The 20,431-nt window shown below is 39.4% G+C and overlaps 4 protein-coding genes across 8 annotated transcripts in view; 2 read left to right on the top strand and 2 right to left on the bottom strand.

Annotated features, from left to right (window-relative positions):
* Positions 1-650: 650 nt before the first annotated feature.
* LOC128610062 (membrane-anchored junction protein) lies at positions 651-6,367 on the bottom strand. The gene is made up of 7 exons (XM_053629106.1): positions 6,162-6,367; positions 5,836-5,958; positions 5,704-5,732; positions 5,136-5,290; positions 1,265-1,313; positions 1,034-1,088; positions 651-931 (listed from the first exon to the last, which is right to left on the bottom strand). Exons 1-7 carry the CDS (start codon positions 6,358-6,360, stop codon positions 855-857), a joined length of 687 nt encoding a protein of 228 aa, XP_053485081.1. The 5' UTR covers positions 6,361-6,367; the 3' UTR covers positions 651-854.
* Positions 6,368-7,753: 1,386 nt separating this feature from the next.
* zgc:101765 (uncharacterized protein LOC450036 homolog) lies at positions 7,754-10,229 on the top strand. 2 transcript variants are annotated; one of them, XM_053629105.1, is made up of 2 exons: positions 7,754-7,770; positions 9,050-10,229. In XM_053629105.1, the coding sequence occupies exon 2, from the start codon at positions 9,094-9,096 to the stop codon at positions 9,958-9,960; it is 867 nt and encodes a 288-aa protein (XP_053485080.1). In that variant the 5' UTR covers positions 7,754-7,770; positions 9,050-9,093; the 3' UTR covers positions 9,961-10,229. The 2 variants fall into 2 exon arrangements, with proteins under 2 accessions (XP_053485080.1, XP_053485079.1); XM_053629104.1 differs by lacking the exon at positions 7,754-7,770 and adding an exon at positions 7,772-8,914.
* A 448-nt stretch (positions 10,230-10,677) lies between these two features.
* On the bottom strand, positions 10,678-15,094 carry badb (BCL2 associated agonist of cell death b). Of its 2 annotated transcripts, none has more exons than XM_053629109.1 (4): positions 14,986-15,094; positions 13,492-13,638; positions 12,636-12,844; positions 10,678-11,850 (listed from the first exon to the last, which is right to left on the bottom strand). In XM_053629109.1, the coding sequence occupies exons 2-4, from the start codon at positions 13,628-13,630 to the stop codon at positions 11,758-11,760; spliced, it is 441 nt and encodes a 146-aa protein (XP_053485084.1). In that variant the 5' UTR covers positions 13,631-13,638; positions 14,986-15,094; the 3' UTR covers positions 10,678-11,757. The 2 variants fall into 2 exon arrangements, with proteins under 2 accessions (XP_053485084.1, XP_053485082.1); XM_053629107.1 differs by having other exon boundaries at positions 13,492-13,678; positions 14,986-15,091.
* Positions 15,095-17,567: 2,473 nt separating this feature from the next.
* exoc6b (exocyst complex component 6B) overlaps positions 17,568-20,431 on the top strand; it is a 101,246-nt gene continuing 98,382 nt past the window's right edge. For all 3 annotated transcript variants that reach the window (XM_053629101.1, XM_053629100.1, XM_053629103.1), the window contains exon 1: positions 17,568-17,681. In XM_053629101.1, coding sequence (XP_053485076.1) covers positions 17,593-17,681 — 89 coding nt within the window. In that variant the 5' untranslated portion in view covers positions 17,568-17,592. The remainder of the gene's footprint in view (positions 17,682-20,431) is intronic.

Genomic DNA, 20,431 nt, shown 5'->3' with positions numbered 1-20,431 from the left:
GTTCATTTTTAATTGTTGTATTCTAAAACCACACAAAAAAGCATCCATCCATCCGTTTTCAGCACTGCTTATACTATACAGGGTCATGGGGAGCTTGGAGCTTGTGCTCAGGTGGGGGACACCCTGGGCAGGGTGCCAAACCATCATAGGGCACAAGCACACACCCATTTACGCACTACGGACAATTTAGTGATGCCAATCAGCCTACAGTGTATATCTTTGGACTTGTGGAGGAAACCGGAGTACCCAGAGGAAACCCCCAAAGCACAGGGACAATTTGCAAAGTCTGTGGATACAGGGTGGAGGTGGGAATCGAACCCCCAACCCCAACAGTTTCACTTTTAGGAAAGGTTCCCTTTCAGAAAACCTATTTTTCCCTGGGAGCGTAATGATCTATGACGGCTGCTGTCAGGTAAATGTGTAATTGGGAAGATGAGCAGAGACAGGAGACGAATGTGTAAAGCCTAAGTGAACGAATGAAGTCAGCTCCTTCATGCTAGCAAAGCCACAAAACACAGGGTTTTCTAAGAGAGGGGCGAGTTACAAGTGGAGTTTTCATCTCAGATATACTTTATTTACTGAAAAATGTGAAATGTGATGTCTTTTGTAAAAGAACACTGAACTATTTTATGGGGTTTATAGAATTCATTTTCAAATAATGATGGTAAGGACTAATATGAAAATGTCCGGGAACTTGATAGTTTTTGTGTCATTGACGTCATCAGCTCCTTCTGAACAGCAGGAACACGGGAAATGCTATAATGCTGAAAAACAACACAAAAACAGTGGAGAATCACGGAGCAGTGTGGAATCAGCATACAGACACATCAGGTTGTGAGCTGCTGCGGGTTTTCTCACCTAGTCAGTCTAGCAAGGACTCCAGGTTTTTCTCTCTCTGCGGCTTTAGAGTCAAGGGCATCCTGCTCAACAACTTGAGAGATGATTTGCAGTCATCACAATTAGTTTCTACACGTATGCAGTAGAAAAATAACTGCAGAAAACAGAAAAGAGTTAAAGTGATGTTCATACTGACCATGAAACTCTGGGCTTGTGGCACCTGGTGAAGACTCCTGGGAATCAGCATATACCTGAGAGACAAGAGTGTGTGTAAAAAAATCAAACATGTAGAACATATTGAGGCTTGTTATGAAACATGATTACACTAATGTGTCAGGTTGTATAATAACACATGATCAAACACGGAGACACAGACAGACAAAGTTTCTGTGCACAAGCTATAGACAGACCTCCCTTACATACACACCTCATTGGCACAAACCATCTCTTCTGCGCCTTCAGACATTGGCAACTCTCTGAGAGAGAGACAGAGAGAGATATAAAAAGATATGTGTTCTTTGTTAGTTGACACATCCAATTCCGGTTCCCATTTCCAGCACATTTAACATATAAACAAAAAGCCTGTCTGAGCCACGTCTGTGAGCTCCTCCGCCTGAGGCCACACCAATTACCTGAAAAACACTGTGTATTTTGGACTGGATAGGACACTGGATTGTCTAAACTGTGTTACACAGAACAGGCCTACAGCTAGAACTGCACAATTCAGATTTAACAGGAGCTGTCAAACCTCTCTCTGATTGCCTTATAGATATGCTCTTTTAGAAAGGGATATTTATGTAATAGCTAAACAGTTATGTTCAGCCTGTTGGCTAAGTGATGGCTTCATGGCGATGGCGCCTCCTCTATTTTATAACAACAGCCTCCAGGCAGTCGCCTAATGTAGCACATAAGACTAGTGACAAAGGTCCTGTTTACATACAGTTGTCTCATGTGTCCTGTATCTGGTTTGTTATCCTGAAATGATCTGAATCACATGCATTTACACTTTTAGTAACGTGTCACTGATTAGCCACACCGAAATCTAATTCCTGTATCACATGGAATTCATATTGTGTTGTCAACCATGTCTTGTCCTTTGTTTTCGGTTGTTGTTTTATTTTAAATTTTAGTGGTAGTGTCCCAAACACAGAGACTTGGATTACAAAGTCTTTTGAATCCCAACAGTCCAAAATCCACAATCCCATAACAAAAATGACGAAACAGACAGAAAATCAATTATGAATATAGTCAGAATCATACCAAGTTCACCATCCATGTATGGTGGGCATGCGCAAAGAGTTTTTTTTTCATGGTATCCTGATTTAAACACTGTAAATACAGTATAATATTCATTTTATGCTATGTATTATAGTCCCATAATTGAAAAATATAACTGACTTATAATTCACATAATAAACCATGAATGTTGTTGAACTGTTTTGATGCTTATTGCTGTACAAGATCATTGTCAAGCCAATGAGCTCAATACTTCAGAAGCACCTTGACCACTTTGTTTTCCGCGTCTTGGTTTTCTTCACTTCTCAACTATGCATTGCCTGTGTCCTCAATTTATTATGGCATAATTAGCCTTGGTATGTCTTTATCCTGTGCATATAATATACATCCCTCTATTAGGCTATGTTCCCCATTTTATGATTATAGTTCAGCACTGACTCTGGTCCACCTCCGCCCTGTGTGCGTTGTAAGATATTAGTAGTTGTTGGAAAAGCTCATCCCTGAAAAAGGCTTATTATTAAAGGGACAATACACCTCAGTCTCAGCAATAAGTGTATAATACCACTTGAAGTGACATTCAATCAGTTATAGCATGGGAGCAGCAGTGGGACATCAAGAACCATCCCTGAACAAAGGGGTATGTGGGCGTAATTATCATTCAGAAAGATATCTGTCTAGACAATCCTATCACCTCATCATTTGGGGGTCACACTTGTAACAACATCAATACTGTGAAAACAGAAAGTGATAACTGAAGAATGCTATCCTTAATTTACATTTAGAGCGAAACTTCATTTACATTACGGGCAGAAAACCTAGTTTGAAATACAGTTTAAAATGTCTGTGCTGATATTGTTCGAGGTTGACTTTGACTCCCCGAAGAGCCCGAAGAGCTTCATGTACAACCCCGATTCCGAAAAAGTTGGGACAGTATGGAAAATGCAAAAAAACCCCAATTCAGTTCACCTTGGACTCTACTGAAAACACATTATTAACACATTATTTGATGTTTTATTATATGAATTTCATTTATTTAAAAATATAAAAATTAATTCATTTATTTAAAAATATACACTCATTTCAAATCTGATGACTGCAACACACTCCAAAAAAGTTGGGACAGTTGACTGTTTACCGCTGTGTAACATCACCTTTTCTTTTAATAAGACTTACTAAGCGTTTAGGTGCTGAAAACGCCCCCATTTCCCCCCCATTCATCTATTATGCATTTCTTCAGCTGCGCAACTGTACGGGACCTTCGTTGCGTTATTTTGCGCTTCATAATGCTCCACACATTCTCAGTCGGAGACAGGTCGGGACTGCAGGCAGGCCATGCTAGCACCCACACGCTCTGCTTATGCAACCATGCGCTTGTAATCCGAGCAGAATGTGGTTTGACGTTGTCCTGCTCTGGATGGTAGCATATGTTGCTCCAAAATGTGTACATATCTTTCTGTATTAATGGTACCCTCACAGGTGTGCAAGTTACCCATGGGGCACTGACACACCCCATACCATGACAGATGTTGGCTTTTGGACCTGACGCTGAAAACAGCTTGGCTGGTCATTTTCCTCTTTGGCCTGGAGAACATGACGGCTGTTTTGTCCACAAACTATTTGAAATGTCGACTCATCGGACCACAAAACACAATACCACTGTGCTACTGTCCATCTCAGATGAGACCGAGTCCAGAGAAGTCGGCGGCGCTTCTGGACAGTGTTGATGTATGGATTCTGCTTTGCATAGTAAAGCCTTAACTTGCATCTGTGGATGCAGCGGCGAATGGTGTTGACTGACAAAGGTTTACCAAAGTATTCCCGAACCCATGTCAGGATATCCGTTACAGACTCATGACAGTTTTTAAAGACAGTGACGTATGAGGGATCGGAGATCACGCGCATTCAGAAGTGGTTTTTGGCCTTGCCCTTTATGCACCGAGATTTGACCGGATTCCTTGAATCTTTTATATTGTGCACTGTAGAAGGTGAAATGCCCAAAATCCTACTGATTTGTCTTTGGGGAATGTTGTTCTCAAACTGTTGGATTATTCGCTGACACATCGTGGGCAGATTGGTGAGCCTCGACCCATCCTTGCTCTTGAAAGACTAGGCCTTTTTTGGAGGCTCCATATATACTATGATTAGACGATTGCATCACCTGTTTCACATCACCTTCTTATTTCAACTTGTCACATCGCTTTTAGTCCTAAATTGCCCCTGTCCCAACTTTTTTGGAACATGTTGCATGCATCAATTTTAAAATAAACCTTTATCTTCAAAAAACTATGCAGTTGATTAGGTAAAAGATCACATACCTTGTCTTTATATGTTTTTTGTTTAAATACAAGCCAAAGTACATTTATAAATCACTCCTCTTTGTTTTTATTAGCATTTTCCATACTGTCCCAACTTTTTTTGGAATTGTTGTTGTACTTTTTCATTGCCATACTGCAATGAAGTTATTCTTCACTTAGATCTTCGACATCCTCATAATTTTTCTTACAGCATGGAGTTTGCATGGTGTCCCTGTGCTTCGGGGGTTTCCTCTGGGCACTCCGGTTTCCTCCCCCAGTCCAAAGACATGTACTGTAGACTGGCTGGCATCTCTAAATTGTTCATAGTGTGTGAATGGGCGAGTGAGTGTGCGTGCAATTGTGCCCTGTAATTCTTTGGTACACATTGGTAAACATCTCATATTCCTATTGTCTAGTTCTGTTCTACATAGTCATTTCTGGTTTTGACTTCTGCCTGTGTTATTGGAGCTCAGCTGTGGATTTGCCTCGACTGAACATGAGCCATGCTTTTTTTTTTATCATGCATCCTGGATATGCTCTAATAAAGAAACTAAGTATGTGCAGTTTTTTTTTTTAAACAAAATGATCGTAATTCAAATCTCAATGAAAAGCCAATTTGTAGGGATGTACAGTAACAAGCTTCAAATCCATCAGCTGATAATCACACAAGAGAGCTACACTTTTAGAAAATGATTAGAAAATAGACTTAAAAAGCTGGAATAAGAAAGAAACAGTAAAATGTCTTGACCACATATTTACAGCACCCACTGGAGACACAGATGGGCATCCATCTTGTCATAATGCTGGTCTGAGCTCAGTGGGCCCTCTAGTGGTTCCTCTGTTCTCCTGCGCTTGGGTTCATAAGCTAGGGAGAGGGCACAGGAAGTAGGAAGCTGTGGAATGTCTGATCTAGATTCCCTATCCTGTACAGGAAAACACAAGCCCCAAAAAATCAAATTAAAACCACAGATAAAACAGCAGGCAGAAAGAAATGGACAGATTTAAAGCATCAGCAATGTGCTGAATTAAAAGTAAATATAAGTTTAACAATTTCACATTTATGTATTTACATTTTAAATAAGGTTAACATGTATTTCACTATCTCTGGGGCAGTTCATTTTCCATTGTACAGAACAAAACTGTCAAAACTGACAGAGGTGCGTGATTATAGATAACTCTTTAACTGACATAATATTTTTTCTCATTAACACTATACTTAGGTAGAAATGTAACTACTTTTGCAGAGAAGTGCATAATAAGATAATAAGCTCTAAGGAATAATAGTTGCTTTATATGTGTGGTATAAATTCAGACCAGATGGTGGAAAAGAACTTACTGAAGGGACCCATTTGTTTGCATGCTTCACTAGAAGACAAAAAAAAAAAAAAAAAGATACAGGCACTAATTATACAGCTTATCATGATGTTGTTTAGGAATGTGTATGTATAAGATGCTAAGTGTTATTCACCTGTGACTGGAGGGATTAGCTCATTTGTCTCCACATACAGTGTGATGAGGAAGGGGTAAGCAACTAATTTCTTGTCTCCTTTCCTGAATCTCAACTCTGACACACGCTCCCACCTACTCTTATCTGCAGGCAGAGTACTGAATCTGAAATTTTTTCTGGACAACAGTTCACAGCTAACTTTTACCAATAAGCAAACAATGGCAATGCAGTTATTGTAACGGAATTCAAATATTCATTATCTATATGTATATATGCACAGGGCTACAGAGTGGAGACTATAATTGCACATGAATATATGTATGTCATAAGCATAGAATATAGCGTACAGGGAAAGATGTTGAAATGTTGTGTGGCGAATGGATGAAGATTGTCCAGGCTCACGAGTACAACTCGTACAGCGTTCTGTAAGACAGTATTATGATAATGAAGACTTGCGCATACAGCTATTATACAACTATTATAGTTCATATAATGTTCTCGTTCTGTTACCTCAAGCTCCTCATTGACAAACTCACTGTCCAACATCTCTTCTTCACGACTACAATACACCAAAAGCAAATGAGAAAGCGGAGTTAATATACTAGCAGAAGCCAGAGGGCCAGTCAATAACCACCTAAAGCTCTGCCCTAGACTACAAAGAACTTTATATGGTGAATTTGCATATGTAATCCATCAAAGGTTGGTTGATGTCTGTGTGGAGTTTCACATGTTCTCCCAGTGCTCCCAGAGTTTCTGGATCTACCGCAAACCTGACCAGGATAAAGCGGTTACTGAAGATGAATAAATAAATGTACTCTATTTTTCTTATTAACCAAAACATGTGATTGTTCTTTGGCAAGGAGTGTTTATGCCCCCAAACATACACTCAACATCCATTTTATTAGCAGCACCTGTACAACTGCACATTCATGCAGTTATCTAATCAGCCAATCACACAGTAAAATCCCTAGTGTTGAATTAACACACAGAGTGTTCATTTGTGTCCAATGGACTTATATAAACACTGTAGGGTGTAAATTCAACACTCTGGGTGTTAAATCAACACTGGGGGTTTTGGTGTGCATGTGGCAACAGCACAATACCAAAAATCATGTAGATACAGGTCAAGAGCTTCAGTTAACAAAATGTGATCTCAGTGATTTTAACTGTGCTGCTATGTAATTGGTTGATTAGATAACTGCATGAATGTGCAGGTGTACAGGTGTTCCTAATGAAGTGGATGGTGAGTGTATAGTTCTATTTTTTTTAGCGGTCTAAGTTTAATGTGTAATATTAACAATATTATTAATATAAAAATGTATAACAAGGTGTTTAATCCTCTCTCTTGCCTGATTTTACTTCCTCGTCTGATCTTGAACTTGTAGACATGTTGGCCAACCTGAAAGAATCTGGTTTCAGGTATAGGGAATGAGAAGGCCTGGATTGGCATGATGTTACTTCACTTCAAGACCTGCTGACAGAAAGAAATGCAGGATGTTGTTAATAGGTAATAGGGAATTGGTAATAATCAACATTTTCCTCAACATTTCACCCAGCTATGTCTCCTGGATAAACCTATTATGTACATCCTGTATATAGTGTAACCTGTGGGTACAGTTATACATTTTTTCTGATGGTTTCATTCGAAATTAGCTTACAGTGCTCATAAGGATGTTCATTTGAATCTAAATTATGACACATTTTGTTTTTGTATTAACATCCTAAAACAAAACAGAAGTAAAACCTTTGAAAGTCGGATATATAGATACACCGGTATGTTCTGTCAGTCAAGAGAATCTCCTAATAACAGTTAAAAGTGAAGTAGTAGAGGCGAGTTAACGCCGTCAATCCCGCGCTCGTCTGATTGGACGGTTCAGCGTCCAATAAGCCGCGGCAGTTCTGCTGTCTCCATGTTTACGAACACCAGAGTCCCGCCCATATTGTCACGTGATTAAGGTAAGCCTAAACATGGCTGCACAGGACCGAAGAAACATTCGAGTGTTAACTATTGAAAACTATGTTTCGTTTAGAGAAGTTGTCGTCATTTTTAGTTGGGTTTCAGACTCGTAGACTGAACTACTGTAATTTTTGAAATCATACATTTATCAGTTTATTGTTGCTGCTAACTGCGTTCTCTGATTTGCGCCGCTGATTATTTGGTAGCGAGTAGTACATATTATGGGATGTTGGACACGTGCACTGTTTAGTCATTGTTTTCTCATGTTGTGACATTGAGTAGTGGGTAGTGTCCAAACTATTTAAATGACTATCAAAAAATTAATGAATCTACACTCACTATTCCATTACTATATGATTTGTACATTATTTTATTCTACATACTATAATAATTGTCTCGAACCTGAGGGTATCCTGACATTGGGTTGTTTATATGGAAATGTATTGAAGCCTTTTCTATTAGCTGTGACTTGTTCAGGTGGGATTGTCCTCTTAACCTTTTTTGTTGTTGTTGTTGTAATTATTTGAACATGTAGGTCTAGTATTTTGTTCGGTTGAGAAGGATCCTGTTCTAGAGTACAGGTTGTCAAACCTGTTCCTGGAGTACTCCCTTTCCTGCACAATTTAGTGTTTTCCCTGCTCTTAGCACACCTGGTTCACCTGACTAACCGTGCTTCCTGAGTTAAGTCAAAAGTTTAGGGGGGAAAACACTAAAATATGCAGGACAGGGGGTACTCCAGGACCTGGGTTGGGAGCCTGTGGTCTAGAGGATGGCTGTCACATGGAGTCACATGCTGCCTGGTGATGCCTTAGCTGCACCGGAGGTTAAGGGTCATGTGTGTATGGTCATTGTGCTGTGACTTATCACCGCTAGGCTATATTAGAAACAACACTGAAAACTGCTTATGTTCAAATGTGATTAAACATATAGGCCTACATCGACAATGCTGAAGTTTTGTCTTAATGAAACCGGTGCAAATGCAGATGATTTGCAGACAACATACTCGGAATGCAACTTCTATATAATTTACTTTTAATTTCTGTCTATACCAAAGCCCAGTCTCGCTCTTCCGGCAAAGTACTTGCTTTCTAGCTTGGTTTCCAGCATTTTGGAAAGCAGTATCAGTATAATGGAGACTTTCATGTACACCTATTATACAGATTTCATTTACAGCTGTTGCTGCTATTATAGAGTGAATTATAACTTTTATGTGCAGATATTATAGTTCACAGCTGATGTGAATGCGGGCTAATTTCTCTGTAACTCTGTGTTTATCAGATTAGATCTGGGGCTTCTTCTGTGCTCTATAGCCTTGATTCTCCATGACTGACCACAGGTCTTGTGTCCAGCTGAACACTGGAGTTCAGATGCCACTGTTGGGTTTGGGCACGTACCGTTTGCAAGGCTGTGAGGAAATTTATCAGACTGTGGATGCTGCCTTAACAGCAGGCTACAGAGCTTTCGATACAGCAGCAGTGTACCGCAACGAGGCAGACATTGGCCAGGCCCTTTGCACCTTGTTGCCCAAGCACGGGCTTTCCAGAGCTGATGTGTTCATAACGACTAAACTAAGTCCAAAGGACCAGGGTTGGAAAGCCAAGGATGGCTGTTTGAGAAGCCTGGAGCAATTAGGCTTAGATTATATTGACCTGTTTCTTATTCACTGGCCTGGTACACAAGGGTTGGATGTGAAGGATAAGCGAAACCCTGAAAATCGAGCTCAAAGTTGGGCAACCTTGGAGGAGTTCCACGCAGAGGGAAAGTTCCGTGCCATTGGAGTGTCGAATTACACGGTGAAGCACATGGAGGAGCTGCTGAAGAGCTGCACAGTCATTCCAGCTGTTCTCCAGGTGGAGTTCCACCCCAGGTTGGTCCAGAGGGAGCTCAGGGAATTGTGTGAGAAAAGTGGAGTATGTTTCCAAGCATACTCCTCCTTGGGGACAGGCGTCCTCCTCTCTGATCCTCTGGTTCTCGAGATAGCAGAACGTTATGGAAAAACTCCGGCTCAGGTGCTTCTGAGGTGGGCTGTGCAGCAAAACATACCCGTGTTGCCGAAATCATGCCAGCCCAACAGGGTGCAGGAGAACGGGTGCTTGTTTGACTTTGAGCTAAGTGACGGTGACATGGCAACGCTTTCTGCTCTGGACTGCAGGGAGAAGTTCTGTTGGGACCCTTCGCTGGTACTCTAGACTACCTCCAGTGTCAGACAGTTCTAGATGCTGGTTTAGGTTTAGTCAACTGGTTGTTGGGTAATATATTACTTCATGAGTTTATTGGTGAAATTGATTATGGTGTCAGGGCTCTCATAGTTGAACATGAGATACATATACAGTGCTGTGAAAAAGTATTCTTTATTCCTTCAGTTTTTGTGTCTCTCTCATACTAAATAGTTTCAGAAATTAAAACAATCTAAGATAAACCAAAGCCAACCTGAATAAACGCAAAATACAGTTTTTAAATGATAATGCTATTTATTGAAGCAAAAAAGTTATCCAATACCAACTGGGCCTGTGTGAAAATGGATTTGCCCCCCCGTAGTTACTAATTCCCCAAATCTATGAAACTGCATTCATAATGGGGTTCAGCTGGACTTGACGCAACCAGGCCTGATTACTGCGAACCCTGTTCAATCAAATCAACACTTAAATAGAACTTTTTCAACAGCATGAAGTTGGTTAAAAGGTCTTGTGCAGTAACACACTATGTCAAAGTTGGAAGAAATTCCAGAAATGATGAGGAAGAAGGTGATTGAAATACATCAGGCTGGGAAGGGTTACAAAGCTATTTCAAAAGCTCTGGAACTCCAAAGAACCACACCAAGTGCCATCATCTCCAAAAGTGGCGAGGTGAAAACCACTGCTAACCCATGCCTACTTGATTATAGATTAGTGTTTATCTGAATTCTTTACACCATTAATCCATATATACTAATTATTAATATATTTAGATCATTTAAATTCTATATGTAAAAGTATTATTTTGTAAAAGTGCACTTTAGACAAAAACCTCACAAATTGATTGATTGCAGCCTATTTAAGAACAATACAAAAACACATTCTTGCAGTGGTTGCTTTAATAAAGTCCTGTTATTTTTCACATTGTAGTGGTTATAAAAATGTAATCGTAGATTACGCAATAATCTTAAAATCATTACAAAGTATTTCCTTGTTATATTTTCCAAGTAACATCACTGAAAATAAGGCTCTGTTGCTATCTCTTCCAACCTTTAACAATCCTACTAATCTTTATTGCTTTCAGGTTGCAGAAAGTTCCATAAGATAGAGATAACAGAAGATGTAACAACATATAAGAATAAAAAACTGTTCAAAGTCCTGTGTACCCACCCTTCATTCCCTTACATAGATAAATAGAATATAAAGATCAGATATTATGTTTTATTGTAAAAATTAAACTTCTGTTCATTCAGTATGTTTATTTGCATTCATTTAAAACTTTCAAATATCTATAAATTGAAAGGGGTAATAAAAGTTATAAAAATATCAAATGAAAGACATGTTTGTTATTGTTTTTGTACAGATTTCATTAGCCCATACTATAGAGAAGAAACATTTTCTTACAGCCCCGAAATATGGCAGTGAATGACATTGTTGCATCCTTGTTCATGCTCCAGTAATTCCGACTGAATCTCACACACACTGAACTAACTGGTCATTCTCACAAAACAGCTTGCATAGTTTCCCCACAGTACTGGAGCTCAGACCCAGGAAAGACTCTCTTATCTGTAAAGGTCACTCTGGTGATGTTGGAGAGTGTGATTGGTCCAGGGTCCCTATATCCATCAACTGCTGAGGAAGGTTTTGAACTACTCGATGAATTCTAGCATCAGTCCTTCACTTGAGAGCTTCCGCTTCATCCTTTATACACGGCATAATCAGTGCACTCTCTCTCTCTCTCTCCCACCATGTGGTCCACTGATGTGTCACTCAGCAGGACGGGTGTTTTGTGCCGTCAGACTGTTCATGGTCTCAGTCTGACTCTTGGTGGCTCCAGAGGAAGTTGAACCAGCTGGAGGAGGTGCGCATCTGACAGGCTGTACCTGCACTCCTCACCCTCTTCATCTGTCAGAGGATAAATTTAACATGAGAAAAGAGTGTTTTGTGTTACAGATGAATTAATACACATTAACTGTATGTTGTGTTCCTGCTTAGTTACATTTCAGGTAAAAAAAAATACCCAAAAAAACCTTTTACTTAGACATGTCAGGCTGATTGTCTTCAAACTAGAAAGTCATTTGAAGATGTTGAAATTGAAATGCACATGTTTTGGCTAGTTTAGCAATGTACAAACCGCATGCCTGAAATACAAAAACAAAAAACCCCCACAGGCCACAAGCTGTGACAAATGTGTAATCTCGAATAGACTTGCTTGTGGTTTCTGACTGACACTTTGTTCTGTAAATGTACAAAAGTATGCTACATAGCTAGGTTTAAATCAGAATTGTGTGTTAGAAGTTAACTGAATTGGCAATACCATTTTGTAGCTTCATTTACATATTTATATTTATGCAGATTTATTCTGCTATTTTATTCAACTGTATATATACACATGGTATTTTATGAGCCAAACAATGTCTCTGAGGCATGTGTGGGATGATTCAAGCTTGTAGTTTGCATAGTGCTAAACTGATGGCTAGAAGCTTTCCTGACCTGTTAGCTACACCCTCGGGTCCTGCACAAGATTAAAGAAGTAAACCGTGTACACCAAACATGTCTTAGCTGTTCAACACTTTGAGAATAGAGAAAGAAATTTGTATGTTTTGAAATATTTCTTAAATCTGCCAGCAGTTTCAAACCCTCAATCAGTTTTCCTGCTCCGCTATTTTATGTATGATTTTTTTTTTTACCCCTTTGTCGAGTAAGGTGTCAAACTCATCGCTCATTCTTCGCAGCTCTCTGCCATACTTCTTGGCGGCCCAGAAGGCTGGAGGCGCTGAGTGGGTCCGGCGTCGGAAAGCATCTCCATCTCCAGCAGCAGCTCCGGATTTCCCATCAGTAGCCTCCTGGAAGTCCTCTTCATTTACAGACAAATTCCTACTCCTTGCTGTTAGCTCTCCTACAATCAGTAATAATAGAGACCATGTGCCATGTTCCATCAATATTATACAGTCAGGTCCATAAGTATTTGGACAGTGACTCAACTTTTATAATATTGTCTCTATACACCATCACAATGGGTTTGATATAAAGCATTCAAGGTGTGACGAGTGTAGACTTTCAGCTTTAATTCAAATTAACTGTTCAGGAATTCCAGATTTCAGGCAGTCATTGACTGCAAAGTATTTGCACCCAAGTGTTAATAGTTATGATTGTTATGACCTAATAGTTATGATTGTTAGTTTCTCCAATTACTTTTCAGCCCGTGAAAATGGAGGGACTCTGTAAAATAAACGGCTGTAATTCCTAAACAGTTAATACAATATTTTTCGTTAAGCCCCATGAATTAAAGCAATCACATCTTGATTGCTTCATTTCAAATCCATTGTGATGGTGTACGGAGGTAAAATTATGAAAACTGGGGCGCTGTCCAATTGACTGCAAGTCCTAATGGAAATTCTTCATCTCAACTCTTTGGTTTCTTTACTCACAAAACTAGATGACATGTTTTTGACTTTGTGTTTGTGCGTCCTGGATACAGAGTAAATGACGCAGGAGAACGCGTTTGTACATTTCCCACAGGCCCAAGCCTAGAGACAGACTCACCTCGGGATGGTTGTTGAACACGTAAGAAGTGCTCGGAACGAGACACCGTGGCTCCCTGGTTGACCTTTACGTGCTCCGTGTCTTCTTGATCACCTGATGTGTCAGACTCGTTGTCAGATATCGTGCATATTTTATCCATTGTGAGAACTAGAACAATAGTGAAAGCAGTCAGCGTCAGAATTTCCACCTTAGAAAGAGACAGGAACAAATCAGCGTGTCCGTTGTGTGACAGGTGTTCAGGCTTACGTATGTATATAAGCCTAAAATAATAAAACGCACACAAATGGTAAAAGGACAAAAATATCTGTCTAATATGCTCAAGGCTAATTTAAGATATGACAAACAGTTGTTCTACAATCAGAAATAGACCTGACTGTGACAGTGTGGAAAGAATGAATGTTATGAGCTCTATGCCAGGAATTTGAGCTACTTGCACAGCTGATGAAGGACTTTCTATCTGAGAGGTGTTTCTCTACAATTAATGATTTTTATGGGACGAAAAGCAAAAGTAAAATACACGGTGATGGACTGGCGTATATCCAATGTTCCTGGGATAAGCTCAGGATCCAAAACAACCCTAATCAGGATACAGTACTTACTGAAGCTGAAGGAATAAATATTATAATCAAACTGTTCTTACTCTTCTGTCGTCACAAAAGGTGTTTCCACAAAATACTTCATATTGGCAAACAGGTACAGATCAACAGAGAACAAAGTTGTAACTATCTGAGTAAAATATGACCTCGAAATCTCAAAACGTGAGTTTTAGGGAAGTGTTTATATCAGCTTCTTGAGCTTCCTATTTTCTCTGTTTTGAGATGTGTTCCTGTGGAGTAATATCCTGTACGGTAACTTCAACTAAACCTACATGAAAAGGCTGTTTATAAAATAAATTCTGTTTAGAACCAAGACAATTGTATATAATATACCAGAAAACACTGCAGCCTTCATCATAGTTTAACTTCTTACACTTACACACACACTCTCACTCACTGACAGACTGACAGACAGACAGACAGACACACACACACACACAGTATATTCACCACTCTGTAAATTTATGAAGTTTATCAACATGAAACAATACTTGATTAGGACAGTCAGTGTGTAGTTAGTTAGTTAGCTGCACTGTCATGTTATTACTGTACTTTACTAACATCAACTACTTCCGCCTTATAATTACGGTAGCTAACCTAGACTACTTTCATTGTTCAGGTTGTTGTTTTTTTTTTCCTTATTTTTTTCTTTCTTAATACACAAATTTATTGACATAAAAGATGCATTCAGGTTAACAAGTCAATGTTATTAAAGCAAATAAGCGCACATAGAATTGTTTAACTGCAAGTTTACTCGCTGGATAGTGAAGACTAGCATACACAGCTACTTGTTAGATCTCGGTCTCCACAATTTTATCCTTTATTACAGGTTTATATAGATTAAATGATTTGGCAGACTTCGCTAGGATACTTTTTCGGTCAGTACAGTGGTACTTACCAGATTTTGGCGCTGGACCCCTGCTCAACAGCAGAAAACCGCCGTCGTTACCAGCTAAACTGAAGCGTGTTTGTTTGGCGCTGAGCAGGGTTGCCAGATCTCTATCACCACAAAAAAACAGCTCATTGTTATCAGATGTGCGTGTCCTTCCTTCCTAACTACCATTATCAAATGTAGCACTGCAATGTTTTAAATATAACGTTATACAATATATATATATATATATATATATATATATATATATATATATATATATATATATATATATATAATAAAGCATTGTTGAAAGCAAATAAATATTGTTAGTTAATTATTATTAGTATTATTTTACATATTGTCATAAACAAAGAATAGCTATTAGCCTGTGTAAAACAATTCACCTACTCTCAACGTATTATATCAATACCGCACAGATATTCAGATTATGAAATGGGTTTAAATGTAACAGTTCCTGTATGCTTTATATTTTATTTAAAAAAAATAAAAAATAATAACAAAGGATGTACAAAATAAAAAAGTGTAATTCGGGATAAAGAGAACATGGCAACACTCAACACCAGCGTTGTGGAGCAGTCCAAACAACAACATAGCTGCTGAACAACCGACCGGACACACGTTTCATTTGATTATTTTATTTACTTTGGTTTGTTTTATTTACTTACTGGTAAATAGGTGGCTGTTCATTAGGACTACTTGTAAAAACACGTCTGTGTAGGGTTTAAGTAAAGTGGCAGGTCCATTTTCGTGTTAAATGAATATTATATCAGCCTACATGAGTCTTTTTATTTTTATTTTTTAAACCAAATAACATAAAATAATGTAACTAATATTGTGTATAAACTATACCTTTAATGAAAGGATTTCACTTAAGGATGTAATTAAAGGTTTCCATACACTAGGTGCCACTATTGTTCAATATATTGAAATACTTTAGCCTTACCACCAGTTCTGGTCTCAAATCACAATTAAGCTCTATTACTGATATGCAGTTCATCCAAATGTAATGAATGATACATATCTTATATTGATTGAAATATAGTTAGTTGTCTTGTAGGTATTTTGACCAAATCCCATGCTACTATGAAGCCCATACAGTAATATCACTATGTGGCCATTCATGTTCCATTAACACATATTTTGCACATGCATGCAGTTTTATACAGTATTACGTGCTGCTGTAGTGCTCTTGTCCATTCTCTGACAACCCTTGGATATGCCACTGTTCCATTTTGATATGATGTAGCCACAATATGCAAACAAAACACTATATGGCCAAAGAACACCTGTATGAACACCTGGCCATTACACCCATATATGATTGTTGAACATCCCATTCCAGATTTAGTCCCCCTTTGCAGCCATAACAGTCTCCACTCTTCTGGGAAGGCTTTCCACTAGATTTTGGAGTGTGGCTGTGGGTATTTGTGCTTATTAAGCCAAAAGAGCATTAGTGAAAATAGGGTATTGATGTCAGGTGAGGAGGCCTGGGGTGTAGCCAGCATTCCAAATCATCTCAAAGGTGTTCAGTGAGGTTGAGGTCAGGGGCTCTGTGCAGGACACTCAAGTTCTTCCACACCAACCTTGGCAAAATATGCCTTTATGGCCCTTGCTTGGTTCACAGGGGCATTGTCATGCTGAAAAAATGTTTTGGGCTTGACATGCTTAGTTTCAGTCAAGGACACTCTTAATGCTACAGCATACAAAGACACTTTGATATGATGTGTGCGTCCAACTTTGTAGCAACTGTTTGTGAAAGGTGCACATATAGGAGTGATGGCCAGGTGTCCACATACTTTTGGCCATACAGTGTACATATTTATAATATACAAATCCCATTCATGGGTGTGTGAATGTGTATGTGATTGTGCCCTTTGATGGATTTGCACCATGCCCAGGGTGTACACCGCCTTGTACCCGATGCTCCCTGGGATAGGCTCCAGTCTCCCTGCTACCCTGTAGGTTAAGCAGTATAGAAGATGGATGGAAATCCCATTCACAAAATATACAGACAAAATGAAAAATTAAGATAGGTATATAAATGGTCTCATTCATTCATTCAACTTCAGTAAGCAGGATCTGGAATTTATCCTGGGAACACTGAGTGTGAGGTGGAAAAACATCCTGGATAGCATGCCAGTCCACTAAACACACACACACACACACACACAGTGCCAGTCCTCCTTTTTGTGAGTTGGGAGGAAACCAGAAAACCCAGAGGAAACCCAGACTGGGAGAAACTTGTGAAACCCTACTCAGATAGTTGTATAAATTGCATCTATAACATTTTGTCTATAAGGTTAAACTACACAAAGAACCTGAATTCAACATTATCGAACAGTTTAATAACTTTGCACTGATTTCTCAGTCGTTCTGATTTGGTGTTCAGTGAAAAATGAAACTGCTTAAAATCGTATCTGCTTATTCGTTTTATATACAACTATATAAATCATAACTTCGTATGATTTTTTTTTCCATTTATAACCTACTGAACTAAACTGGTAAAACTTTATCCCGGAAGCAGAAACATACAACCCCCCCCTTCAGTGGTGCATTTTTCCCCCCCTTTGTGGAGTGACGTCAGCGCGCGAGGTTTCGTCTGGAGCTGAAATGGCGAGCGCAGAGACCGCGGCGGAACACGAGCGGATCCTCCGGGAGATTGAAAGCACTGACACCAACTGTATCGGTCCAACACTCCGGTAAGTCGTCGTTAATAAAAACAAAAACCGCGTAGCACGCAGTTCGCTGTGTTGGCTAAGTTCCAGGGTGGAGACGAGTGTATGAAAACGTTGTCTTGTTTGTCTTCTCTCGGTAACTCTTCGCAGACTTCCAAAGATTCTTCACTTAACTTGTCATGCAACTAGCAGCCGGCTAACTAGCTCTCTCACTGCTAACAATTAACACAGCAAACAGAGCAGACTTAGTATTCCTATCACATGCATGTGCAGGCTGCTCTCCTAAAGCAAGCCGGTGGTAGCATGAAACACACACACAGAGGAGAGCACTCTTTCTAACCGCTCTAATCAATTAAATGTAACTGAAGAAAGCTCCGAGTTTCCCAACTTCCTAATTTAATGTTAGCTCGCGTGTTGTCTCGCGCCATCAGATGTGCTTGTCATTCCTGCACTAATTTATTTCAGCAGTGTGAAGTACTGCTCGACTACAACCACGTGGTATGTACATCATGCATCAGAAATCTGGCCAGTGGTGGCTCAGTGGTTAAAGGCTCTGGGTTACTGATCAGAAGGTGAGGAGTTCAAGCCTCAGCACTGCCAAGCTACCACTGTTGGGCCCTTGAGCAAGGCCCTTAACCCTCAACCCTTAAGCTGGGGTTGAGATCAGGGGTCTGTGAGTTCTTCCACACTAACCTTGGCAAACCAGGTCTTCATGTAGTGCACTTTGTGCACCGGGGCACGGTCCTGCTGGGACAGGTTCGAGCCACGTAGTTCCAGCGAAGGGAAATTGTGATGCTGCAGCACATCAAGATATTGTATACAACTGTGTTTCCAACTTTGTGGCAGCAGTTTGGGGAAGTAGCACATATGGATGTGATGGCCAGGTGTCCAAAAACTTTGGGCTGCATAACCAAAAGGAGACAATTGTTCTTCATTCATATATAATGTTAATAAGTGGAAGCAGTGTTGGCTACAAACAAACTAAGACTTGCTAGCTTATGGTTTACCAGATAAAATTATAGAATAAAATACAAATATTTGTACATACCTGTCCACATACAACCAGAATGTTTATTGTTGTTCTTGTCACTTTAATTTCTCCAACAAATCCCGAATTGAAGTAGGACCAAGCGTCAAGGCTTTTGTATGCTTTCAGACTTTGCTTAGTGTATTTCCCCGGCCTCGAAATCAGGTGCATATAAGCCTTGGGAAAAGCGATTTCTGGCCACATGCCAATATACATGAACCACAGGTTCTTGGGCAAGTTGTAAGGGTCACTGTCGAGTCCAGCTGTCTTTAATTTAAGCGGATAATCATTATTTGTGCTAGTGTTTTCGCTGCTTCCCCTATTAAACCCGACCATTTTGCTGGACATTTTGCCACTCAGTCTGGCCGTGGGGGCGTGTTCTGGCGGTAAAGTGATGTCAGTGCGTACCCTCTATATAATGTGTTTACAGCAGTATTGTATTACAAAGCCAAAGAGTTTTTGGTGGTGTTGTGTCCTCGTGCGGGGAAATGGCGGTTTATATAATATTTTGTTAGGGTGAGTCCAGAGGGAGGGGGGCTGCAGAATGTTTAGTGAAGTCACAGCTGGAAACCAAATGGATGAGAAGCATGGAGTAAGAAATTTGATTGGGAGGCAGGGACTGAAAAGGTAAAGAGTTACAGACAGAACTTCATTTAACTCTTTTTACCAGAGGACAAAAAATTATGCTGTTTTGTGCCTGTTTTGGGGGTGCCCGTGTTCAGCATTGAATTTATTTGAGATGTCACACACGGTAGTGGTTCATGGCTCATCTGAAAGTAGACACTCAGGGCTTTAAGACTTTAAGAACTTTGGAACCATGCTTTAAGAAAGAATAAAGCATTTCTCATAACAACCCATCATTTGAGTGAGATTAATGTTTAAAGACTGTGATTTATGATCAGGTACTAATCAAATAACTTATTTAACTATATACTGATGTTGAATACTTCTTTTAAGATTCAAATAAGTTATAAAATGTAATTAATTTTCATTGCATTATGTTCATTATAAACAGCATTCTTCAATAATTACATTAAAATTATATTATGTTTGGCATATTCTCTCTCTCTCTCTCTCTCTCTCTCTCTATATATATATATTAGATAGATAGATAGATAGATAGATAGATATTTGAAACATATCTATGTATAAAAACTTAGAGAAATTTACAGAAAAGTTCTAAAAAAAACCCCCAAACAAACCAAAAACGGATGTTTTTTTCCCCACACACGCTTATTTCTTCCACGTAAATGGTGATATCAGGCCCATTCCTGCTCTCTGTGATGCCCCAAGTACTTGTCCATAAGTGTCCAAAATTTGAAGAAGTTCTCTTCAGCCACTAAAATTCGGTGTGAGGTTATCCAAACAAATGTGAAAACCGCTCCAAATGGCATAAAGTGTCCCCAAGTGGCAAAAAGAAGTGTTTTGAAAAAGTCAGCAGGTAACCAGCTGATAATGCTTCATGAATAACTGACACTGTGACCTGTATGATTGAGTAATTGATGAAATGCACCACAACCCAAATCTGTCACTTTGGCTTGTTTAGCTAGCAAACACACACCATGCCTTAATCTAATATCTTCTGTAGCTGGCAGGTCTTTAATTTTGTGTGTAACATACCTTTTTATCAGTTCATTCTACTTAGCAGTTTTTAAGATTGGCATAATGTGTTTTCACCCAGCTGTGCAAACACGTTGCTGAGCAGCTAATGTGAATCACACAAGCAGTGGCACAATGTAGTATTCAT

The sequence above is a fragment of the Ictalurus furcatus genome, chromosome 7 (genome assembly GCF_023375685.1).
Source record: "Ictalurus furcatus strain D&B chromosome 7, Billie_1.0, whole genome shotgun sequence".
Lineage (NCBI taxonomy): Eukaryota > Metazoa > Chordata > Actinopteri > Siluriformes > Ictaluridae > Ictalurus > Ictalurus furcatus.
Note: the sequence above shows the minus strand (reverse complement) of the source record. Positions and strands in the feature narration are given on the sequence as shown.